We start from the raw sequence: 25,781 nt of genomic DNA, 5'->3' as shown, positions 1-25,781 counted from the left end.
TCTCAAACCAGTATCAGCCGAGCCTATGATGATTTGCAACGCGCTTAACATGCGCGCCAACTAGTTCGGCAGTCACCTAATTGTGTGGACAACTAGGCGTGCCGACTGAAATGAATTCAGCATAAACGCTCTTGCAGAGATTACCTATGCTGACCCACCGCGTGGGATTAGCAGCTATGGTGTTGCGCTGCTAAACACGAGGTCGCGGGATTAAATCCCCGCCGCGACGATCGCATTTCGATGGGGGTGAAATGCAAAAAAAAAGTCCGAGTCCCGTGCATTGTGGGCACGTTGAAGATCCCCTAGCGGTCAAAAATAATCCGGAGTCCCCACTACGACGTGCCTCATAATCAAATATTGTTGTTCTGAGACGCAAAACCCCAGAATTCAATTACCTATGCTATCTTCCGCGAGGAACTGCGAAAAAAATCTCTCAAAAATTAAACTTTCCGCTTCATCTCAAACCGGCGGCTCACTTTCAAAGGAAGAACAACTTGCGCTGAGAAAAAATGCAACCTGAACTTTCTACGGCCTCCCTAGTAATGAGCTACGCCACTACGTTGCTTAGCCAAATGCCCGTAAGCTAAGCTCAGAAGTACTAACTACTTCCATGCCCACGACCGTTCACGGAAAGACCTGTCACAATGACCATGCGCTAGGCAAATACGGCACTTCTGCAAGCGTTGAGCATGCTATCTCCTGGAGCTAGCAACGTATCCTATTGTCGGTCACAAAATGCGCCATACTTTACTTTTCAGTTCTTCGTTGTTCTAAGTGTGAGATAATAGTTTAATTCCCTTTGCACAATTATTGTAAGCAGTAAACGCGTATTCTTCTGCTACTTTTCTTGCGTGTGGTGCATCTAGTGTCATAAAGCGTTTTATAAAAAATTTAACGTCTTTTTTCCTGAGTACTTCACGTATTCTGCCAAGTAAGTTTACCACTAAAAAGTGAGCATTGCTGAACTTGACTTTAACTTGCAACTGTTTTACGTATGCATGTTCTCCCCCCAAAACAAATAAAAAGAAATAATTGAGTCGGCGAACTGGCAGAGATAACGCGATGATTATACTTCAATTATACCTCGTTTCGTATACTTTTGCCGCGCCGAGCAGCGCTCTACCAAAGTTGTCATCAGGATCCGACGCTAGAGGATATTGAATTATAATACTGTAGTTAGCGAATCGAACAGTAAGAATTGTCACGTTATATCGGCCCTTGTCTAATTTCCCGAAGAATTGATTCGTAATCAAGGGTAAGAAGGCAGGAGCCCCTTTTTGCCAAAGAAAGCATACCATAATAATAAATGCTATAAAAAAATAAAATTACATTCTGGGGCTTTCCATGCCAAAATCATGATCTCGTTATAAGGTACACATTAGCGCGGAACTCCGAGATAATTGTGACGGCCTGTGCCTCTTCAACGGGCACCTAAATCAAAGTATACGGGAGTTTTTGCATTCCACCCCATCGTAATGCGGGCACCGCGGCCGGGGTCGCGCCCGTGACTTCAAGCTCCTGCAGCAGCTCAGTGCCATAGCCACAGCCATAGTGCTACCGCGGCGGGTATTGATAAAATATATTTTATCCGATTTATAGTGTTTTGTAAATACAGCTTTTATAGCATCTATCATGATACCGAGACTTTTCTCCTGTATTCGTATTGTTTATATGATTCATCTTCCAAATGGGCACTTTGTCTCCGTACACTTAAGGAAAGGGAAAAAACGCAAAAATCAGTTTGTTTGAAAGAACTCTAATTAGCAGGGCGGATGCCTGAAATGACAGTGGTGTCAGGAAAACATATCGTTAAAAAATTTGTGAAGGCATACGCTTTTCATATGCTTGCTATTTAGAAGAAAGCCCAGTTCTAGCTAGATGAGGACGGGTTATGGTATTGTATAGCGTAGAATAAAAGGCGAAACTAAACGGAAGATGAAGCAACGAGCGGAAGTTGAACAAGAAAAGATTCGTGGTGTTTGCGCGTATTTGTACACTTTCACAGTGCGAAAATTCTACTTCGCGAGCAAACACGGCGTTTCGCGCGGAACTTTGTCGATAACAAACGAAAGAGAGAAAAAAAAAAGCGAACGTGCATTTGCTATTGCGACGCCACAGGACAGAGGGCAAAAGATCAATATTAAGGCGTCTTCGGCAAACATCACGCTACACTGGCAGAGTGACCAAGCGCTGAGCTTTGGAAATCTCAAAAACAGCACACAAATCGAAAGAGCTACAAAATAAGCCTCGAGGATGGCGCGCAACAGCACAAAGTAAACTTTAGTTGAGCATTCATTAATAATATATTCGGGAAGCCTCGCCTCGCATGGTCAATGGGGCGTACTAGAAGAAAGGCCTGTTCGGTGGAAAAGAAAGTAATAAAGAATTAGAAGGGTGTGAGCAGCGCCGGGTTATTCAGTGTCCAAAGGTTTTCGCAACTTCACGGCGAGACGATGTTTGCGAGAAATCGTTGTGAGAGAAAGAAGAAGAAGCACTGACAGGCAGGTGACGTAGCATGCGCGCATGGCGTGGTATTCTTGAACGCCCTCTTGGTTTTGTTCTGTTTGCTAGGCGTACATAAAAACAAGCAAGGTATAAAACGAACGCCTTTGCGTGAATGAAGGCACGCACACTTTATCCTGGTGCATAAGGAGAGGCAATGGTCAATCCCTCGAATTGCTTTTTGGCGCGATTAAATATTTATCACCTTCTATTCAAGCTCCTGAGGGTTGAAACTCCTCGGCGCGCAGCCTCCTTCGTTGGTGAAGAAATGCTGAACCCGTTTCGCGACGTATCTTGTCAGTTTCGCTGTCAAGCCACGTATCGGCAGAGGCCGTTAGCGCCGCATTCGTCTTTCACGGCGCGGTGCGCGACGAATACAAAGCGGCCATGCGGAGCCGCTTCTCTTAAAATAAACTTCATTCACTTGTTCGCTTCATAAAAGATAGAAACAGTCTTGCGTCCGTCGATTGTCATGAAACGGACCGAGGTTTTCAGAGCGGCTATGGCTTGTTGCACGCAATGGCTCGCATGTGCATTTCATGAGGCGCCTCACAATGACCGTAAACAAAGTGTTTGTTTGGTACAGGGACGCTAGACACGTGCGCAGATTCTCGGACATTCTGCTTTGCTTCATTTCGATAGTTTCCCGGCAGGAGCGACCATGATGTAAAGTGTAGTCAGAGCCAGTGACCTTGGGCTCTTAACCTAAAACGGGTGCTATAACGCAAAGCTATTCCACAGTTTTCTTTTCCAAGTCTGCAATCTACCCTCCACGACTCGTCAAAAATTTTAAGGCCAGTACTCCCTGAAGGGACTGGATCTCCCGCTCCTGAGTTCAGGGATCAGCTGTTAACCTACAACGAGTTCACCAAGCACTATTACTTAGGGCGCAGGGCATTCCCTCTGCCACATTCTAAATTAAATAGGACACAGGCGGTTACATTAAGGCTTTTGCAGACACGAACGTACCCTAACCCGGTCGTCATGAATAAAATTAATCCGGACTGCAGGGTTTCAGTCCGTTGTAGTAAGCGTGGGGGTTTCCTCGATTTAGAACACATGCTTTGGTGCTGCGAGGCGTTGGCCAGTGATGACTCTCAACATGAGCAGTGGTGGCAGGGGATGCTGCACAGTGAAACGCTGGCGGGCCAACTCAGGTCTGTACAGGGCTGTGTGACGGCAGACGGGCTCGGCCTCTCTGTGCCGAGGTTGGCCCGCATCTGTTTGATACTGTTTCCTCAGAGCCTAAATAAAGCACTTCATACCATACAATACCCCCAGTTCGCCTGTCCGTCACGCGACGTCACTAAAACCGCGATAGCTCCCCATCTGGGGCGCTATAACGTAAAACTATTCCAAACTTTTCTATTCTATTTCTGCAATCAGCCCTCCCTGATTGGTCAGAAGCTTTTTTGGAACACTCCCACTTCACGTCCCTGTCTAGCGACGTCACGAAAACCGCGTTAGCTCCCCATCTGATATGACGTGTACACAATGATTACGCATGATTTGACCGAACAAAAGAAAAATAGTTATTTCTGATTCGACGCCTTTTTGCCATTAGCCCTCGGCTATTGGTCAAAAATTTTCGGGCTGCACCTACTTCACCTGCCTGTCACGCGACGTCACAAAACCGCAAAAACGCACCGCGTCAAAGTGACGTGTACGCGTTAAAGATCTATTAATATGCCGAAGAAAAGTGAATTTTTTTTCTGAATAGCCGGAGACTGCCATGTTCCAAAAGAAATAGAATATGGCTGCCCGCCGATCGCTCAGGCACTGGCTCTTCGCGTCTCACCAACGGCATGGCTTTATTCCAATATAATTAACTCTTTGGGTGGCGGTGTAACGTTATCGAGCTCTTTCGACCCGTATAGGGCATCATTCTGCCAACTCTTCTTTGCTGAGGACTCGTTTTAGCGGCATTCGTAACCTTCTGTTGCACGCCGCCGCGATTTTCGAACAGCCACCGCAATCTAAGAGTAAGCAGACCAATCTGAGACGCCGGCACTAGCCTCCTACTCCGATTATCTATTTTCACTGCGCTGGCTCGGCCCCCTCGAAACCCTCTCCACTTGAGCGTGCTCATAGACCCTTGTCAGTCAATTAGATAAGAAAAACCGCTCAATGTAGGCCATTTTATTCGTTTGGAAAGCAAACAAAAGTGGCGTCCTATAAACGGGCATTTGATTGGGCTGTTCAGACAACGCAGCGGGCCACCGCCCGTTGCTTGCGTTGGTGGTTACGTAAGTTTGACGAACCGAAGCTCTGCTTGCGGATTGATATATATATTATATATATATATATATATATATATATATATATATATATATATATATATATATATATATATATATATCAATCCGCAAGCAGAGCTTCGGTTCGTCAAACTTACATATATATATATATATATATATATATATATATATATATATATATATATATATATATATATATATATATATATATATATATATATATCAAGTTGTTTTTTCATCCACTTGAATTTCCACTAATTTATCGTTTCTTTATTTCATTTATTCAGCACAAGTAATTTCCCCTATGTTGTCTTGGTGTCAGTGTTTGTTGGCTTCTCATGATATGACTAATAAAAATCGGGCCCCTCGGTTAACCCCCTTTCTTCTCGTTTATTACTTAACGAGGGTCTCGAATCCGGCAACATTGATGCCTTCAGGTAGCATATGTGGGTTTATTGACCAGTTGCCTTCACCCAAAAAGATCACGTTCTCGTGACGCCTGCGGCAAAAACGACGTTCCACGTCCGCCGCCAAAGTCTATGAGTGGTGGCGCTGGCTAACACTCCCAGGGTTCTACTAGTACACATAAATACCCAAAAAAGTGGATGGGGAAACGCCGCCGCGGTAGCTCAATTGGTAGAGCATCGCATGCGAAATGCGAAGGTTGTGGGTTCGGCTCCCACCTGCGGCAAGTTGTTTTTTCATCCACTTGAATTTCCACTAATTTATCGTTCCTTTATTTCATTTATTCAGCACAAGTAATTTCCCCTATGTTGTCTTGGTGTCAGTGTTTGTTGGCTTCTCATGATATGACTAATAAAAATCGGGCCCCTCGGTTAACCCCCTTTCTTCTCGTTTATATATATATATATATATATATATATATATATATATATATATATATATATATATATATATATATATTAATCCGCAAGCAGAGCTTCGGTTTGAACAGCAGCGTGGACATGTATTCAATAATTGTTACGTGTCTGAATGAGCTGATGCGCTGCTATCGCAGTAAGACTTGCAAGTCTGCAGTTGGTGTTGGCACATTGGCTCAATCACCATTCTGAACTTCTCTCTACCGCACCTCTTTATAGCTTGACAAAGCAATAGAGAAAGATGGTGACGCAAGGCAAGAAGAAAAAGAAGGAAAAGAAAAGCATTATCAACATGTTCGCCTAAACCAAAAATCTATTCCTTGGGCTAGAGCTTTCCTGCGAAGCGTGTGTCACTGGCCCAGCTGACTTTCCGGTTGTTTTCTCGCAGGGCTTGCACAACTCCGGCGAGAGCATGACCACCGAGAGCGAGCTGTCGTCCAGCGTGGAGGAGGCGTCGGCGTCCAGTAACTGGAGCGGCGGCAACGAGTCGGAGGCGGCGGCCAGCTGCGACGTGTCCCCGCAGGTGCCGGAGGGCATCCAGGCGCTCATGTACCTCATGTACATCGCCGTATCGGTGGCAGCCATTGGTGGAAACGGCATCGTCTGCTACATCGTGATCGCCTACCAGCGCATGCGCACCGTCACGAACATGTTCATCATGAACCTGGCCATCGGCGACATTTTGATGGCCTGCCTTTGCATCCCATTCACTTTCGTGTCCAACCTTCTGCTGGGCTACTGGCCTTTCGGCGGCGTCATGTGCGTGTTGGTAACGTACGCGCAATGCGTGACCGTCTTCATCTCGGCCTACACTCTGATCGCTATCTCGGTGGACCGGTACACGGCCATCGTGTACCCGCTGCGGCCCCGCATGACCAAGCTGCGCTCCAAGCTCATCATCGCGCTCGTCTGGCTCGTGGCGCTGGTGACGCCGCTGCCCACGGCGCTCGTGACGCAGCTGGTGCCGCACCCGTGCGCCAACCGCACTTACTACTGCCTCGAGCAGTGGGGGCGGCCCGAGCAGACCGCCTACTACAGCATGGCGCTCATGATACTCCAGTACTTCTTCCCGCTGCTCGTGCTCATCTTCACGTACACGCGCATCGCGGTCGTCGTCTGGGGAAAGGAGACTCCCGGCGAAGCCCAGGACGCCCGCGACCAGCGGATGGCTGCCTCCAAACGAAAGGTATAAGAAACACTGCTGTCTCACACGTGTAGCAGCCACGTTTATCAAAATATGATAAAGCCACTGCACGAGTGACGAGGACTGTCTTTCGATGGGAACCGCGAGAACACTGGCTCTCGCAATTTCCACAGAGAAAGCGCGCACCTCCATCTCTCGCAATGTCTCGAGCTCCGAATTGCGGAATAATTCACAGAGGTCCCAGCACGCTGCCCTGCAAAACACTTTGCAACGCGTGCGCTGACTTACTAAATTTTAATAGGCGCCCTGTACTCCTGATGTGAGCTTCGCTCGTCAGCGCACAGTATGACAATAACGGCACAACTATGACTGTCATTTGATCCAGTGGTGTCGCTGTCACTCGTGCTCTCATGCTCTAGCTCTGCTGTCCTTATCCCTGAAAGATAGGAAGAATGCAGCGCGGAGGCGGCGTCAAACTTTCTTAACGGTCTAGCAGTTTCCAAGTGTTTAGGTGGCAAGTTGCTGCCTTATAAAATATGGTAAATTTGGCAAACATTACAAACTGTGATATGTGATCACTTCAGCCTATCCATCGTGGGATCGATCAGCTGATAGGAGCAGTAAGAAGAATTCAATTTTAAGCAAAACGACGTCCTTAGTAGAATCGTCAAGTGTTTAGACGAATGTCAGGAGCCGAATTCACAAAGTTTTTCATTCGTAAGTGCGCTTTGCCGTTGACTGGCCACCTGTACCAATAATACGTCCAGCGTGAGGTTTGGCCAGAATCTTATCTTACGGACAATTCAAGCGTAAGAACTTTTTCAGAATATCGGCCCAATTTACTCTACGCTCTTCTGCACTGCGAAAGTTCGGACGAATGCACACAGCTTTTTTGTTTGTAAGTGCTTGCGCTAATATGTCTGTCATCAATATTTGCCGGCATTTGATCTTACAAACAATTTTAGCGTGAGAACATTTTTGTAAGAACGTGTCCTTCGTTTTCGTTTTACGAAGACTGTTCCAAACATATTTGTTATACTATATTCTACTGCGTTATCTTGCACCAATGTGCACTTACGAACGAGGGCCCGTATTCACAAAAGTCTCTTGCGCTAAAATTATTCAGAAGAGGAAATTTTTAGACAATGCTGATGCTGTACATATCATCAGCAAATGTGGATGACTAATTGCAAAGAGTACTTATGAATGAAAAGCTTTGTGAATACGGTTCGACAAGCTTTGCCGCACATGTAGAGGTTTAGAGAGCACCTGCACGAGCACTCGCACCACACAACGGTCAAAGTACATGCGTAAATAAAAATGATAGAAAAATCGTGGAATTTTTTTTTATTCCTTTCCGAATGAAAAGAGATGGTGAGTGTGAGATGGGTACGGTCTTGTCAAGCTTCAACGTTACGTGTCAAATAGAAGAGAAACGCTAGAAAATGCAAACATGCAAGAACAAAAAGAGGTATGCTCGCATGGCTGACATTCTGTAGGACGCTTAGATCGCGGGTACGAATCCCCAAAGCTTTTATTTCCTAAAAGCTGTCTCTCATAACCGGTCTCCTTTGCTAATATGTCCAACATCACGATTGACTGGTTTCTGCTCTTGATAACAGTTATAGCGTGAAACTTTCTTTTGTGTGTGAGTACGGCCCACAAATCACTGAGGGAAGCCGACAAATTTCCCCCTCCCTTAACCAGCCCAAGGACAATTAAGCTTCTCGAACAAAGCACTATGTACGTGTTGCAGATGGAGTGAATAATTCCAAGAAAGGCGCTGCAGTTTTTGCGCGAAGCACTCAGCAGAGCCAAAGTCATGGGAGATTGAAAAGCATAAATTTTAAGATGCGTGCTATAGGCATAAGTCCAAGTGTATACCGGGTGTTTCAACGAACACTTTCAAAATAAAAAATAAATGCCAGTGGCAGATAACACAAATCTTGTTCATGGGCTGGTATACTTTAAAAGGCGGACATTACCTACACAAAAACTAAAATCAATAATTGATTAATTAACAAAAATCACGAATTAAGTATTTACCTAATTACCTTATGGCACATCTTAAAAAAATGTTTGCAAGTGTTCGCTGAAACACCCTGTGTAATCAGAGCAATAGTAGTCGCATAACGAAGAAAAAAAAGGATGAATTTTGTTAAACAATTTAGTTGCCTTTCTTGTTCACTGCAATAACAAAGGTATTACATATGTCGTTTGTCGTAATACATTTGGACTAGTCGGTGTAGATTCATTGTTACTTGAGTACAGCACGACGCTACAGAACGCGAACGGGCATAAAAGAAAGGATGGGACAAGTGTTGACTCGAAACTGCGAAGGCTTATTCAAAGAAACGTGTTATAAACAATCAAGAAGATCACGGGATCGCATGAGCAACAGAACAGGTGCACACGCGTGCAAGGCATAAAACAGGGACTGAATTCGCAAAGGGTCTTGTTCGTAGGAACTTTTTCTGGTTGGTGGGCGTCCTTTGCTAATAATATATTGGCTGTCACTATTAGACAGTTTTTGTTCTTACGAACTCATGAACAACAAACGAACAAAAAACACACAAGGCGCTCATACGCGGTAGCTCACGAAATAGCCCCCTGCGATGGTACCCCCCCCCCCCCATCCCGGCGAATGTTTTATAGTTATCACGCCGATCAGCTCATGAGTGACGAGCCCCCAAGCGCCGGTCAATAAGGAGATGCAGTGATATAATATAAGATTGGTGGACACGGGCCCTGGCCGTAGGGTCAACAGTTCGAGTTCACAAAAAGAAAGGAAAACGTTCTTCTGCTTGAATTGGTCTTAAGAGGATGTGCCAAACAACAGTGGTGTTAGACATATTTTAGCGGAGGCTCCCAACGAATGGCAAAGATCACTTACGTATGAAGAGCTTTGTATTCGACCCCAGGTTTACACAGCCGTTTGTTTTATAAGAAGACGTGTTGGCCAATCACGACAGTGATCGAGATGACAACGAAGGCAATGGCCTACGTTGAAGAACCGTTACGAACAATGATCTTCGTGAATGTGATCTCAGGGCCAGTGTTTAAAATGTATTCGTAATTTACAGGGGCTCGCAGAAGGAGCCGTCATAGAATCATAATACTGGACATTATACTAGCCAGAATAGTCGCTCAATGAGAAGCCGCTTCTGCGATCCACAATCTCTGTAACTTCGCCTTCCGAATGTACTAAGGTTTTCGGTCATACCAATTGTTTATAGGCAATACGGCTTGACTATATTAACATGTACATTACATCATTGCCAGGCACAAAGTCTCACGTAATCGTCATACTATTAACCGCCTTCCCCAATGCGTTAGCCGTTTTCGCGGTTACGGCCTTGAATCTCCTTTTTCTCTTCCCACTCGTTGCTGTGTTGGTGGTTCAGGAACATTTATTGATCATACTCTGTCCAACTTCCTCTCCCCTCCTTCTGCATTCGTTCTTCAAAATCATTTGACAGATTATTTATTCACAGCTCTCTGCTTTCTACGCGTCAATAAAATTTTGTTAAACACATGTTTGCTCAAGTTAAATTTGTAGAATTAATATCTAGCTCTTATTGGTCTTCTGTTACGACAATGGACAATGTTGAGTCAGCTTACATAAACTTTGTTTCAATAATAACCAACTGCATCCACAACATCTGTTCAGTGCCATAAACGGTATTCCTCTCCCAGGAATCCTTGGTTAGCATTAGGATTACTTAATAGCGTGCGTAAAGAGAGAGATAAAAGAGATGAGAAAGGCAAGGAGGTTAACCGGAAGATATATATTCAGTTTGCTAGAGGGAGACAGAAACATCTTAAAAAAAGACACAAAAACGTGCACACAAAAGAAAAGAACGGGAGAGGGAAAGAAAATATGGAGAAAAAAACACACACAAAGGAACGAAGGAGTGTCACAGTCGTTCAAGCAGGTCGCTTGACCGGAGAACCCTCAGTTGCGCCTTCACCGCCTTCTGGTGTGAAGATCGCATCAGCCGGCACTCCAAGATCGTCTGTTAAGAAAGCGGCCTGTCATCGAGGCGTGCCAACGCCGTCACGAGCGACTGTCTCTGGGATCTCCAGAGAGGACAATGACAGAGCAGTGGCGTAGCCAGAAATTTCGTTCGGGGGGGACTCACGTTGGAGCTTGGCCTCCTTAAGAGGAAGCTTTATCTCGGATGCTCCTATCTAAATACATGTAGAAGGTGAATTAGTTTTTCTCGGCAACCACTGCACAAGATTTGATGAGGTTTGTTGCATTTAAAAGAAAAGCTTAAATTCTACTGTCTTCTGGCTTCGAATTTTTCATTTAGGTTGTCAATTTTTATTAAAAATTGGTACAAATCTCAAATTTCCAGAAAACGAAACTATCACGTTTAAGACTCTGTAACTCGACACAATTAAAAATAATATCACAATTCTGTGAATCGCATCTAATAGTACATCTACAGCGGACAAAATTTATATGTTACAAATGAATCTCAAACAATTTAGCATTATCGAAATACGGTTTTTGCAGAACCCTTGTGCCCTACGTAACTAATTCACGTAAGATACAAATTGACATACCGAATTTGTCCGCTTTGACTCTTATAATAGATGCCGTTTGAAGAACGGCGATGTCTGTTTTTGATGAAGAGCTTGTAGTTTGTAAACGTCGTGGTTCTATTTTTTTCGCGCTTTTTAAACAAAATTCAGGCCCTAAATCGAACTTCCGCTTCCAACAGATACTAGAAGTTAACTTTCTCAAATTCAACAAATGCCATTAAAAGTGATCCAGGGGTTGTCTCAGAAAAGCGTTTCTGCGTTTTACATTTATTTGAATAGGCCGCGTCGGAGTTGGGCCCGAGCTAAAGCTTCCTCTTAAACAATTTGTTGAGCGATCAAATACCTCAATAATAACTGCATTACCATTGCCAAACATGCTGCAAACGAATTATTGAACGCTACACTCTGTCAAAACAAGTAATATATGTATTTTTAATAAGAATATTTACTCGTATGTGCCAGAAATTGTGCTCAAAATAACTGATATCAATGCTTCCATGTTTTTGTCTATTTAAAAGGTAAAGAAAATATCACACGATCCTTAGAACTATACAGTTGGAAACCAGCAAAGCAATGCATGCCACTGATATCAAAAACGTAAAGGCCATGAAATGAACCAGTTGAGGACAAATATGTTAATGAAACTTTGTCATTCAAGAACCATTGTTTACATTCTTGTACATATACAACGGCCAGTGAAAAATCGCAATGACGCTGTCATTTATTCCAATGTATTACGCAGGAGCAGCTGCCACCGGTCGTGTATCGTAATTGCACCGAAATTATTGTCCCAACAGAGAGCACCTATATAAAGCCGTTCTGCAAAATATACGAGAGCGAGTCAAATGAAAGTGCGCCAATGCAAATATAGGACAAACGGGGTACTTAATTTAAAAGTACTCTCCATGAGCATTTAGACATTTATCCCATTGACTAACGAGTCGGGTGATTCCCGTCTCATAAAACACCTTAGGTTGCTGCTTCAAACAATCTGTAACTGACTCTTTCACTTCATCGTATCGACACTAATCTGTTTCCCTTAAGCTGTTTTTTTCATTTGTCCCAAAATGTGGAAGTCGCAAGGCGACAGGTCTTAGCTGTATGGTGGATGTTGCAGCGTTTCCCACTTGAACTTTGCCAGTTTTCTATTAACCACATCAGCGACGTGGAGACGGGCATTGTGGAAAATTTAAAAATTAAATTATGGGGTTTTACGTGTCAAAACCACTTTCTGATTATGAGGCACGCCTTAGTGGAGGACTCCGGAAATTTCGACCACCTGGTGTTCTTTAACGTGCACCAAAATCTAAGTACACGGGCGTTCTCGTATTTCGCCCCCATCGAAATGCGGCCACCGTGGCCGGGATTCGATTCCGCGACATCGTGCTCAGCAGCCCAACACCATAGCCAGGTCGTGAAACAAGATGAACCCATCCGTCAATTTTCCACGTTGTTTGTTCTTGATTGCGACACGCAGCCAATCCGGCGTTTCACAATATCGGAAACGATTGATAGCCTCTCCGGCTTTCGAAAATTCTATCAGTAATGGCCCCTGACGATCTAAAAAAAAATGTCAACAAGACGTTTCCGGCAGAAATGACGGCCTTTGCTTTCTTTGGGGGCTGTGAATTGGAATGTTTCCACTGTAAGCTTTGTCGTCGTGTTTCAGGCTCGTAGTAGTGGCACCATGGTTCGTCCCCGATCACAATTGCAGACAAGAAGTTGTCACCCTCATTGTGATACCGGATCAGATGAGTCAAAGCAGCGCAGAACCTTCTTCTAGCGGTGGTTCAAAATCTTGGGCATCCATTGCGCACACAAGAGCCGATGACCAAGATGTTCATGAATTATGGTGTGAACCAAACCGCGACTGATGTTCACATGCTCTGTCCGTTCATCGATGTTTATCCTCCGTTCTTGTCTCATCAGCTCATCAACTTTTGCACTTGTGCTGGGGGTGATTGCACGATGGCTTTGGCCCGATCTTGGATCGTCTTTGCAACATTCACGTGCTCTTTCAACCGTTTGCTCCAATGCTTTACAGTGGCCAATGAAATGCAATGTTCAACGTACACGGCAGCCATACGGCGAATAATTTCCTTTTGGGAAACACCTTCAGCTGTCAAAACATTCACGACACTCCGCTGCTCAACTTCTGAAGTGTCCATTACGTCACGCAACCATGTTCAATCCAGTGTATGAGAGCATTAAATAATATTTACCCTCACATCTGCGTGCCACTTTTGCAAATGAAAGATGCCTGTGTGCTACGCGCATGCCTCGCAGATAATGAACCGAACCATTATTGCGCGGGGAGGGTAGGCTCACTTTCATTGAACTCGCCCTCGTTCATTAGAAATGCGAAGATACAATGGAATATACAAATGCTTGACAAAGGGCAAAAAAGTGACACTGGAAAGAAATTGCACTGCACGTATACACAAAAGCTCGAAACAAGGTATTTAAATATACGTATATGTCTCCAATAAATCTATGTATCTAAGAAAAAGTCACTGTATATAATGCGTCAAACAAGGCAAATAAAGATGTATCGCAATCACAGAGTCACAGAATCCTAGATCCCGCCCCTATTCCATCCACTCCATCCGATGCATCGCGTGCGACGGAAGGCGGCGCGCTTGCTCTCCGCTTTTCTCCTTTGCGCACGCAAGACTGAGCCACCATCGTCGGCTCACCCATTCCACCCCCCCCCTACTCTTTCACTCGCACATACAGCATTCGGCGCGCGGTCACGACGTTATTGCCCTATGGATGATACGAAACATGAGGGCGACGGCGACAGCAGTAATGCGCCTGGAGTCTTCATATAATTGCTATCACAATAATATAATAATAGTATCCGGCAACCGAAGCGTGCCGTGGCCGATTACTTTCCACAATAGAAGTAACGAACTGCCACCATACGACAATTCGCTGCGCCGCAACAATGTATCTTTTTTTTTTCCTTTTGTGGGGCGGGGGCACCGAAATGAAAAAAAATAACGCAAATGAGAGTATGTTGGCCACAATCCAATGCCTACTTTGGGCACCTAATGTGGCTACCGAATGAATATCTAAGAAAACGTGAGACGCTTGGTCCGCCGAAAAAAAATTAAATTATGGGGCTTTACGTGCCAAAACCACTTTCTGATTATGAGGCACGCCGTAGTGGAGGACTCCAGAAATTTCGGCCACCTGGGGTTCCTTAACGTGCACCTAAATCTAAGTACACGGGTGTTTTCGCATTTCGCCCCCAGCTTGGTCCACCGAGAACCATACGCATAGTGTTCGGTATTTTACACCGGCGAGACAAGACTTTCCGGAGAGGTTGCGCTCAAACGAACACGGTGTAATCCGTCAAGTCTTCACAGTGATGGCGGTGAGCGACCATTGTTTCTTTTTCTCGTCTGCTAGCCAGAAAGCATCCAAAACTCTGCCAGGCGAAAATGCACTCGGGCCAGAGAAAACCAAACGCGCACCGAAGTACGCCGCGCGGTGGTTTCGGGGCAACACAAGAAAGACGCATGGCGCTCTGGCTGGCTCTGGCAGCCCGCGGGTAGGGTAGCGAGAAATAAAAAAAACTTAGGAGGCTCAATATGTCCTCACGATTAAAAGTCAAAGCAGAAAAAAAATAAGAACGTAGTTACCCTGGCTGGCTTTAGTGTCTTGACGTGAAATGATGCTTTGGCGTAGGTGAAAAAAAAAATGCTGATATTTTTTTATGCGACATGACGGCACAATTGAACCACCACAATGCTTCGGCTCATCGTATCCCGCTGCGTGTTTTGTCAACTTGTCCGATAGTTTGTTGATTTGGCTTGTCTTGTTGTATGTTCCAATCTAAGACTTTAAAAAAGGCAATGCACCTTTGGCGTCAAATGTTTATAACAACATTAAGCCCACAAAGTTCCGCTATTGAAAATCGAAAGCAAGACTTTGGAAATATCAATGCACCTTTCGCATCAAAATTTTATTAGAACTTTATGCCCATAAAGTGTCAGAATTGAAATCCAAGCGCTCCCGATTCCGCGGCCTCAGCGAGATGCCGCGACGAGCCCGCCCGCCACGCCTTTGGAACTTTGTGCTCGGATGGAGCTCCTTGCGTTACGATATGTGACTCCCGATGCATGTGCGTTGCCGCGAAATCCAGCCCGATTTCGCAATGTTCGCGCTAAAACGTTTTTTTTTTTTTTCGAGCGTGAAAAGGACATTCTAGACAAAATCGAGCATGACTTCCGGCGCCGGGGGTTGTTTTCGCCAGCGTTGCATGGACAGCACGAAAAAAAAAATTTTTTTTTTGGGGGGGGGGGGGCTGAAGCCCCATAAGCCCCCCCCCCTCTGGCTACGCCCCTGTGACAGAGGATATGTTCGATTGTTTCCTCGCTGCCGCTACTATCACAGGCATCACTGTCAGTCATTCCGATGCGGCAAGCAAATGCATTCGTGAAAGGCACTCCTATAGCCATAGTCGGCAGAGAACAGTTGTCTCGATTCCGGATATAATATAATGCGTAGTCGGAGGGATGGGCCTAGGCGGTGCAGTTGAGTATGTCGTAAAGCTGGCGTGTTCTACATGGATCGTGTGACATCACGCGCTACTATGCGAAGCTTTGTTGCTGCGTCAGTTCTTGATAGGAGGATGGGTTCCTTCACGGCATCTTCGTGAGCCCTCCAGCAGCTCCATTGGCGTTTTCGTTGCCCTTGATGCCGTAGTGGCCTGGGAGCCACTGAAAAGTTATGTGATGTCCTTTCTCTGCTAGCTGGTGATATAACTGCCTTATTTCTAGCACAAGTTGGTCTTGGGGTCCACGACGCAGAGCGGATAGCAAACAATGCAGGACTGCCTTCGAGTGCGTGAATATGCTCCATCTTCGGGGTAGATCTTCATGGACCATGCGAAGTGCGCTACGAAGTGCAGCAGGCTCCGCAGCAGTCGAAGTTGTCCGATGAGATGTTTTAAACTGAATGGTCACGACTTTTTCGGAAAGGATCACAGCTCCTGTAGATCCGTCCACAGTTTTCAATCCATCAGTGTAAATCTGGAGATTGTCCTTGTATGTGCGTAAAAGATATAGCTTACCGTATATAAAAGAACTAAAAGGCACCCACTTAATCTGAGCCTAAAATATCGCTACAAACAATACCCTAACACCTTGAGTACACTGATAAATAATGCGAAGAGTTAGTACCAAAATGACATTACTCCTTTTAGTTCTGACATAAAAAAACAACGGCGTTTTATCAATTCTTCTGCTACAACTAACATTACTCATGAAGGATTCATCACGTCTGCCCCAGTCGACATCGCTAAGGCATTCAGTGAATACTTCTCCGCCATTCCTGTTCCATCTGTTCCCTCAGACAAACTTGGTCATTGCAGTCAATCATTTTTTTCCTTTACCCACAGCACGTCAAGAGGTAAATAGTGTAATAATCAACCTCAAAAGCTCTAGTTCTGGTTTAGATAACATTCATGCGAATCACTTAAAACTGTTTTCTTACGTTATTGCGAATGTGCTCGCCTTCATAACTAATCTAATTTTTTAAACGGGTTTATTTCCTAGCGCAATAAAAGTAATTAAGGTAATCCCGCTATTTCAAATGGGTGATAAATCAATGATTTTTAATTACAGACTAGTTTCTATCCTTCCATTCTTTAGTAAAGTTATTGAAAAACTGATCCACATTCGTCCGTCTAGCTGCATTGAAAAATTTAACTTGTTTCACCCTAAACAATTTGGATTCCGTCGCGGGTATTGAACTAACCTTACTCTTATTTACTTTACTGATAAATGCAAAATCGAAATTCACAAAGTTAACTACATTGGTTCTGTTTATTTTTAGATTTCACTAAAGCTTTTCATATAATTATTATATTCTATTTTCTAGACTTGCTTCTTACGGCATAGCAGGAACCCCTCTAAGCCTCTTTTAAAGTTACTTATCTGGTCGTGAGCAAGCATATACATTTCTGGCGTTTCTTCTAACAAAAAAGAATAATTAACATCGGGGTTCCACAATGCTAAATTCTTGGTCCGATTTTATTTTTATTATATATTAATGATCTACCTAAATGTCTAACTTCGCTAAAAGGAAGCATCCTATATGCCGATGACATCACTCTTCGGGTAACTATTTAAACAAACTTATAACGACATTTAATGCTGATCTTATAGAGATCTCTACATGGTGTGCTAAAATAAAATATTAATTAATCATTCCGAAATTAAGTTCGTCATTTTCAGTTCCAGGCCCACTAATGACTCGCAAGTTATGCCAATTATTATTAATTTGCATGCTATTTATCCCTCCAACAACTGTTCGTTCCTTAGTATCGAGCTTGACACGCTTAAAATTTAACTTAAGCATTCATGAACTACAAAGAAAGACTTCATACGGTATTAGGATTCTACTCAAAGCTAGATGTTATCGATTTACATACTCTTCTTACTCTATACTGCACACTAATCCATAGCTATCTAAGTTATTGTATAAGAGCCTCGGGTCAAACCTATCACTTCCATCTTTCTTCCTGAGAACATGTCCAAAATCAAACCATTCGTATTAGCACTAGGAGTAATCACAGATCGCATATTAATTAACTGTACCGCTATCCTAACATACCCTGCGTTACTAATCTTGTGAAATTTATTGTTTACATATATGCATATCGAGCAATTAAAGACCATCATCTTGCAAAAATGGTTTTCATGCAAAAACTTGCCAATACAGATGTTACACATTTTTATCTAAACAACAATTTTTGTTACTTTCAGAAGTCCACACTAACTACGGTACCCGAAGGGTTGGTTTTGTCTTAATTAAAATGTGGAATTTCTTGCCTTGAAATAATAAAACTGCTGTGTCTGTGTTCTCATTTAAACGTTTGCTTCATGATTTTATTTATAACCAATAAAACAATTTGACTGGTGAAATAACCGGACCTGTATCGTTTTATGCTAAAAAATGACTGTTTACTTAGTGAAACAGATTTTTTTATTACATTCTTTTCGTTGTTTAGTAGTTTTGCACTTCATGTAACATATGAAACCTTTTTAACATATGCCCGTCTTTGTACATGCATTTTACCAGAATAAACGTCAAACTACTTCGGAAATTCGGAAAGCCGTCCACACGGGGAAATTGTTTGTAACAATAGACATTGTATAAAAAGCGAGATGACAGCGACGGCACCGAACTGTATAGTAAAGAGCAAAGGAACGAAAGCCTCGTGTGTCGCCGACCGTAACCGTTTAGTGCTTATAGAGCAGGGCCCGTATTCACAAGAAAGTCCTTAAGACTGGAATTGTTCGTAGAATGGAAGTACTTACGAATGAAAGTGCATGCGTGCTTTGAGGAAATGTTTTTCTGATTGTTGTTAGCTCTGTCAAGCTAGAACAGCGAAGCGTTGAACCGCTGTACGGATAGCATCAGCTAGCAGGTAGCAGAATATTTCTTTTTTAAATTAATATTTCCAGTCTTTATAGACCGCATAGGCATTTAGATATAAAGATTATAGACTGCATCATAGCCAATATGTGCACCCTGTAAGGACTGGTGGCCTTACGCTTTTATTCGACTGTTATCTACGATATCTCTATAGGTTGTTTATAACGGGGGAACAAAATAAGTGGCAATTCGTAGTCTCTATAATATATCTACGAGTCATCAGTATGCCGCTAAATGTACTTTTATATGAGGAATTCATAAAGTCTTCAAGTGCTGCAAGAATGTGCATGAGGGGCCGCGCCACCCTCGCACTGCAACATCTTCAAGGAAATCACGACAGCCAATGATGCGATGGCCAAAGCTCGCGACGATCCCAGATGCATACGAGCGGATGGGTGGGTAAAATTCCCTGCTGATTAACCGACAACAGAACACGCATTCACAAAAAATGTGTTTCCACTACATCTGTTCCTAAGAGTAGTTGTCAGCCAGTGACGATGTTGGACATAACAATAGTGGAAGCGGCCGGTCACTTGGAAGGAAAATCATTGTGAATTCAGCCCCAGGGCCCGTACTTAAAAAAATGTTTTTACGTTGGGACTGTTCGCATCAGTAGATGCCACCCGATTGTGATGTCGCACCTCTTATTAGTGAAGGCGGCCGGCCAACAACAAACAGCACTTGCGAACGAAGGGATTTGTGAGTTTGGCCCTTTTCGTTCGTAAGTGCGTCCGCTATTACCATGTGTATCGCATTCGTTTTAGCTAGAATTGTTAATTCTAGCGTTAGAACTTTTTGCGAATACAAGCCCGTGAGCCGAATTCACAAAGGTTTTCATTCGTCCGAACATTTTATCATTGGCCGGCCGTATTCGTTAACAACATGCTTGTTATCAGGAATGGCCAGCGCTTGGTCATGCTAACCACACTCGCGTACGAAGTTGTGAACCTGAGCTCGGGTCCTTATAGATACAGCGATTTAGTTTTGCTCCCTGCCTACGCGGGAGCGCCATAAGTGTTATGAGACAGCTGCTCAGAGCCTTCAACATTGGTGTCACGTCTAAGGAACAGATGGTATACCTCGCGGCGCGCCTGAGCACCAGCGCGTGTTCGCAACCGCCAGAGCCCCTTGCTGGCCACAATATCACAGACACATCACACCTTCCAACTCTGCCGTTATCCTGCCTGAATTATGTTGTGTGTCCCAGCGAAATTTCACTAACTGTGCTATGCCAGTGCTGCTCGGCGTGGCAGTGCATCTTCGCGAAGCGCCAGCGACGAGCCGCAGTCGTAAAGCGAGCGCGGCTATGCTTCGGTGAGCTCTGACTAGTTGGTACGCATGCAAGCAGCATAGCCAAGTGCACAGCCATAAAAGTGAATAAGTCATAAGGACGTAACACAGGAAGCGATGTTGCACGTCTGGGCATATTTAAACGAGTTTCTTGCTGACGTCAACCGTAAGCGGATTAAGCTAGTGCGCATCACTTTCTCTTTTTGTTATTGTTGCACTGTTTCAAATGCGTTGGCAACGTAAAGGCGCACCCTCAAGAGGGGCAACATTAAAAACAACGACACATGAATCGATAAGACCGAGCTACTGAGATGAGTGCCTTGTTGTTCGAAATCGCCATGTTCCCGGTTATGAATATTGAAAGAAAAAAGAAGACAATACTCCTGGGATGTGGGCATTGGCAACCACCGTCGTTTCGAATTGTGTTAGTGACTATAGCAAAGGCTTTCCGCTGCATTAGTTGCAGGCTAGAGAAGTGCTCACCAGTCCGCCAAACGATGACGTCGTGCTCACTTTCTTTTATTTATTTTTCCCCGCCGGTAGAACAGCGTATCAAGAGTAGAAAATGCTTCCCTTCGTAAAAACGTTATCATGATTCGTCAATCCTACGTATACGAGAGGCTGTGTCAGTCTAGGCCCAGATGTCCCCAAGGAGGCCCTCCTGACACTTATATTTTGTTGTCTCCTTGCCATCCATACAATGACAGTTATAAAAGTCGCTAGCTAGCCTAGGAATTCCGTGTAAATTCATAAAATGGCCCCTGCACTTGGTCTTCTGTGCATCCCCCCTCCAAAACATATTTCCCGAGAGAAGTCAATATTTAAAGAAGGTTCGTCTCCATCATGCCGTCACGAAAATGAGCGAGCGTGATTGGCTCGCGCATCAATACCAATACTACTTTAGTTGCACGGCTGTGCAATGCCCTGCTGCAATCTTCGACTGTAACTGATTACATAATTATCTGTTTTCTGGGTCGTCGTTCACTATCGCCGTATGGCGGTAAAATTTAGTAATAGATTTATGTCCACAATCACTATTCGAAGAAAACTGCAGGATTCCTCTATAGATGTGAGTAAATTTTTGTGCTAAATTTACACAAAACTTTGCATCCAAATTCTGAATGGCTCCTCGAGCTAAGAATACCCGCGACACACGCCATTGACCCCAAGCCCCTTCGCGAGAATTCCGCCTTATTTCACTGAACAAGGCTTACTTTACTCGTTCGTGAACGCACCTCAATAAAAAAAAATTCCACGCTGACTCAACAATAGTTTGTTACACCACTGAGGCTATTAACGTAAATCAAGTCTTTGCAAATTTCTCGCTACCGAGTAATAGATTTGGTTAGCACACCAGGCAACAAAAATATTGTGCATTCATTTTTATATTGTGTGGGGGATGATGAAGTACTTCACTTGAATCTCTCGGCCGCCGCTCTTTGAAAGGCCTCAAACAAAGCTCGTCGTCTGAACTTGTGTCGAAGTCTATCTACACTGGACAACGGCACACACGCAAGAAAATAGGTATGTTCAGATGCCGCTGTCATATTTCACATCACACCCCGCAGCGATTCGGTGCACGAATAGAAAAATAGTGACACAGGAATAACGTTGTCCCTAATAGACACGTACAAACAACAGCAAAAAAGTAAAAAAAAGCAAACTTATGTTATCTCCAGCTTCCCCTTTCATCATTCAGGAATACAGCTTTCATTGCATCGAGGTATCATAAATCGAGGATGCAGCGCGCGTCGGGGGATGCTGTACACGCGCGCTTGTCTCCACGCTGCCGACTCGCAGTTTATCCGCACACACTCAGTCCGCGGCTGCTCCCTCGCTCGCTCGATCCCGTCTTTCGTTCGGCCGAAGCGACGGGGAACGATTCTGAAAGCGTGAGCTCTCAAGACCGGCGCCAAAATTTCGAGAGTACAACATCTCGGCCTGGCTCCGACAGGAAAGCGATGGCCACGCCGAATCCCTCTTGCAGACAAAAATGTCCAAGGCGAAGATTACGAAAGGACGCGGAGTGTGTGTCAGCGTGCTTGCGAATGTGGGCGGACTGGGCGGGACGGCAGGCAGCTTCAATCACAGACCGCAGGCGTCCGCCCTCGAGCTGTCTCGCTTACTCTGTCCCCACTCGACGAACATCGAAACTTTCATTTCCGCAGTCTAGAAAAGTTGAAGGGATTCCGTTCTCCGCGAGGACAGCCGGGCAGTCCGTTTCGCCGGCAGCAGTGTCTCGCAAGCGGAGGCTGTAATGCGCGTCCGCGCGGCCGGCACATGCATGCCACTGGTGGACAAGGAAAGGCTGGGGAGGGGGGCGGGCCAGCGGGATGTGTATGCGCACGTGCACACGTGGCTCGAAATTGAATTCCCTGCAACTACGTCCAGAGAAACCTAGGACCCCTACAGAGTTTACACGAACACCTCGCGCGCTCGCGCAGTGATAGGACTCGGTAAGTATAGTATATTGTGGAGAAGTTTCGCATGCGTACTATGTTATTCACAAGGGGGCGCCTGAGGTAAGCAGTTCGCTTCATCGGCTGCGAAACGCGATCGCACCCTGTAGACGGGTCTATAAGGCTATCGAAGCGCCGCTGATTACTTGCTTGCTTGCTTTTTATTCTCTCATTTTGTCTCTTAAACGTTTAGCGACTATTGAAGCATGGTTTACCATCTTTATTTCTTTGACAAGGGGGGTGGGGGAGTCACCATTCTCGGTGAACTTATTTTATTAATAATGAAGCAGTGACACGGTCACAGCGCATGCCGCACGTCGACGTTTGAAATTTCAGATGATTTTGCGCACTCGTTCGCTTTTCTGAATTATAATACCCGCTCTTGTTGCCTTTATGTATTGCAGGCACGTACCCAGAATTTTTTTTCGGGGGGGGCCCCAACCCAAGGTAACTTTTCTATGCAAATGAGGGGGGGGGGGTACCTTTACTAGTACAAATGTGAATAACGCCCACCATTCGCCATAACAACGCGTAAACCCACAAAAAAGAAATGAAATAAGGTGTATTTTACAGGTACGCCTGTGCGATACGCCTCTCCTTTACTTGGCAAACAAAGAACCACGCCAAATGGACTTGCGCCGGAAAGAAGCGCAGGAACAACACTGCCAAGAACAAGTAAAGAAGAGAAACTGTAAAATAAAGATTACTTTAGTAGAATAGAACTTTAAAAACAGTAGTTAGAAACAAAGGCACACGGACCGCGCGGAGTTGTGTTACTCCGCCAGCCAATGACAGAAGCAAAAAAAATCGTCGTCATGCGGCCTTTTCAACATGACGTCGTACTTGATACCTCCGGAGCGTCTGCTTTTCTTCAAAAGTATTTTCATCGGCGGAAACAATGAGGTGTGCAACAGACATGGACAAAATGTATCGACTCTGAGCATTTCACTATTCAAAAGTCTGCTGTGCAGTTCATGTCACTGCTGAAGCCGTTTTACTCATGAAACTTCCCTGCCAACTCAAGTGAAACTTCACAACAAATAGTTGTAGCGAAGCAAGCATGTTATTTCAGTTCAATAATGAATTAGGCATTCGCCATTCAACCATAATAGGCGAGGAGAAAGGTATAAAATCACACGCTAATAATTTTATTTTTGTAGTTACCGCCTTATTTGGGTAACAGAAGAGGTTTGAAGCACGAATTATTTGCAGCCTCGCGGAGGAACAGTGGCTGGCGGCTATGAGGGCGCGGGCAGGGCCGGTATTGTGTAGCGATGCCTTTTCCGATTCTATGCTTTTTCAGGCTTTTCGCGCTTGGCCAGTGGTCAGAGCGACGGTCTACCCACATTATCAACGGGATCAGGCGGCCGTGTGTGGTGGATGATAAGAATAGCATAGAATAAGGCATAAGGCATCCCTACAAAATAGCGGCCCAGGGCTTCATTGCAGACTTAAGAGGAAGCTTTAGCTCGGTGCTCCTATCTAAATACATGTAAAAGGAGAATTCGTTTTTCTCAGCAACAACTGCACCAAATGTGACGAGGTTTGTTGCATTTAAAAAAAAAACTTGAACTCTAGTGACTGTTGGTTTCGAATTTTCGCTTTATATTGTCAATTTTCATTAAAAATTATCAAAATCGAAAATTTTTAGAAAACGAGACTATCAAGTTTACAACTATGTCTTTCGACAACGAAAAATGATATCGCAATTCTATGAATTGCATCTAGTAGTACATTTAAAGCGGACAAAAGTGAAATGTTACATATGAATCTCAAAAAATTTAGCAATATGGAAATACACCTTTTGCAGAACCCTTGTAAACAACGTAACAAATTCACATAAGATGTAAAACGATATATCGAATTTGTCCGCTTTGAATGGTCTAATCGATGCTGTTTACAGAACCGCGACATCTGTTCTTGACGCAGAGCTATGGATTTCTAAACTTCGTGCTTCTATTTTTTTCAAACTGTCGAATATTTGAAAATATTCTTAACAAAATTCAGGCACTAATTCGAAATTCCTTTTGAAGCAGTCACTTGAATTTAACTGTGTCTCTCAAATGCAACAAATTTCATTAAAATCGGTCCAGGGGTTATCTCAGAAAAACGTTTTTGCGTTTTACGTGTATTTGAATAGGCCGCCTCAGAGTTGGGCCCGAGCTAAAGCTTCCTCTTAAATTGTACCCCACCATAGCAGCGTTTTTTGAATTATCTCTGGAAGAAATATACAGAAATATATATTTGCAGAACAGTCACAGTTCTTTTGAATCCCTCGTTTACTGCTCTGACAAGTTAAGAGCCACAACCGACTCGTATTGTTATTCGGGAAGTTACGTAACGATGCGTGGCCGCCAGTCGCATACAACCGCGTATCGCACAGCAAGCTGCGACTCTGCACGTACTGCGCCCACCGCCGAAGGCTGGAAAAACACCTGCACAAGCACAGCAGAGAAGTGGCAACGTTAAGCGGCTCGAATGATAACTGTAGAAGCGTCATTCAGAACACACGGAATTGTCCTCCACTTCCGGCGGCGTTTTCTCTACTCCCTTTTTAAATAAAAAGATGCTGATCCATGAATATTTTCATAAACAACGGTTGCATTTGTTAAATTTCGCTTTTCCTTCCTGTTTGGCTGTTGCCTTGGCTATCTCCCTTAGTACATCACTTAATTTCTCAAGTCCTTGCGACTCTTGTTTCCAGTTGGCAATTTTGCACGAAAAGAGCTGTAGAATTAGGGAAAAACCAGACGAGTTAACAGGTGACAGTCATTAATTTGCACATAAGTTTCAAGATTATTACAGGGCTTGATGATGAATACTATCCCGCATTATTTTATTTTCCACCTCATCTAACCCATATCACGGGTATATGGTTCCGAGAATCTGTCAGCGTCGCGGCGAGCCGTCACTCGAGGAAATATTGAAACAAAAAGAAAAGTTAAACACAATTGGCGCTTTCTCTGGCCGCAACTCGTTCCACGTGCATACAGACCAGCTGACCACGAACTGAATCCCTTTCATGGTCCCTGGATCAGTCTACACGAAGAAGGTTGAACTTACGAAGCAACAACGATGGGCGTGACCGTTGAATAGACGGTAACAACGGAATGCATCTCGAGTTAATCGCGCAGGCACCGAATCGATGAGGAAACTAGCCATCGCATCCCATGAGACGCCGATTACTACCGCCATCCAAAAGGAGTGAAAAAGGCAGCAAAATGTTGACCGCCGAATAACTGTCAAG

General features: G+C 44.3%; 1 protein-coding gene across 1 annotated transcript in view; it reads left to right on the top strand.

Moving 5' to 3' along the window:
- LOC142578037 (RYamide receptor-like) overlaps window positions 1–6,833 on the top strand; it is a 58,594-nt gene extending 51,761 nt beyond the window's left edge. The window contains exon 2 of the mRNA XM_075687489.1: window positions 6,030–6,833. Within this exon, the coding sequence (XP_075543604.1) occupies window positions 6,054–6,833 (780 nt within the window). The 5' untranslated portion in view covers window positions 6,030–6,053. The remainder of the gene's footprint in view (window positions 1–6,029) is intronic.
- The last annotated feature ends 18,948 nt before the right edge of the window (window positions 6,834–25,781 follow it).

This window comes from Dermacentor variabilis, chromosome 1 (genome assembly GCF_050947875.1).
Source record: "Dermacentor variabilis isolate Ectoservices chromosome 1, ASM5094787v1, whole genome shotgun sequence".
Taxonomy (NCBI): Eukaryota; Metazoa; Arthropoda; class Arachnida; order Ixodida; family Ixodidae; genus Dermacentor; species Dermacentor variabilis.
The sequence above is the reverse complement of the archived record's forward strand: the minus strand, read 5'-3'. Positions and strand labels throughout refer to the sequence as shown.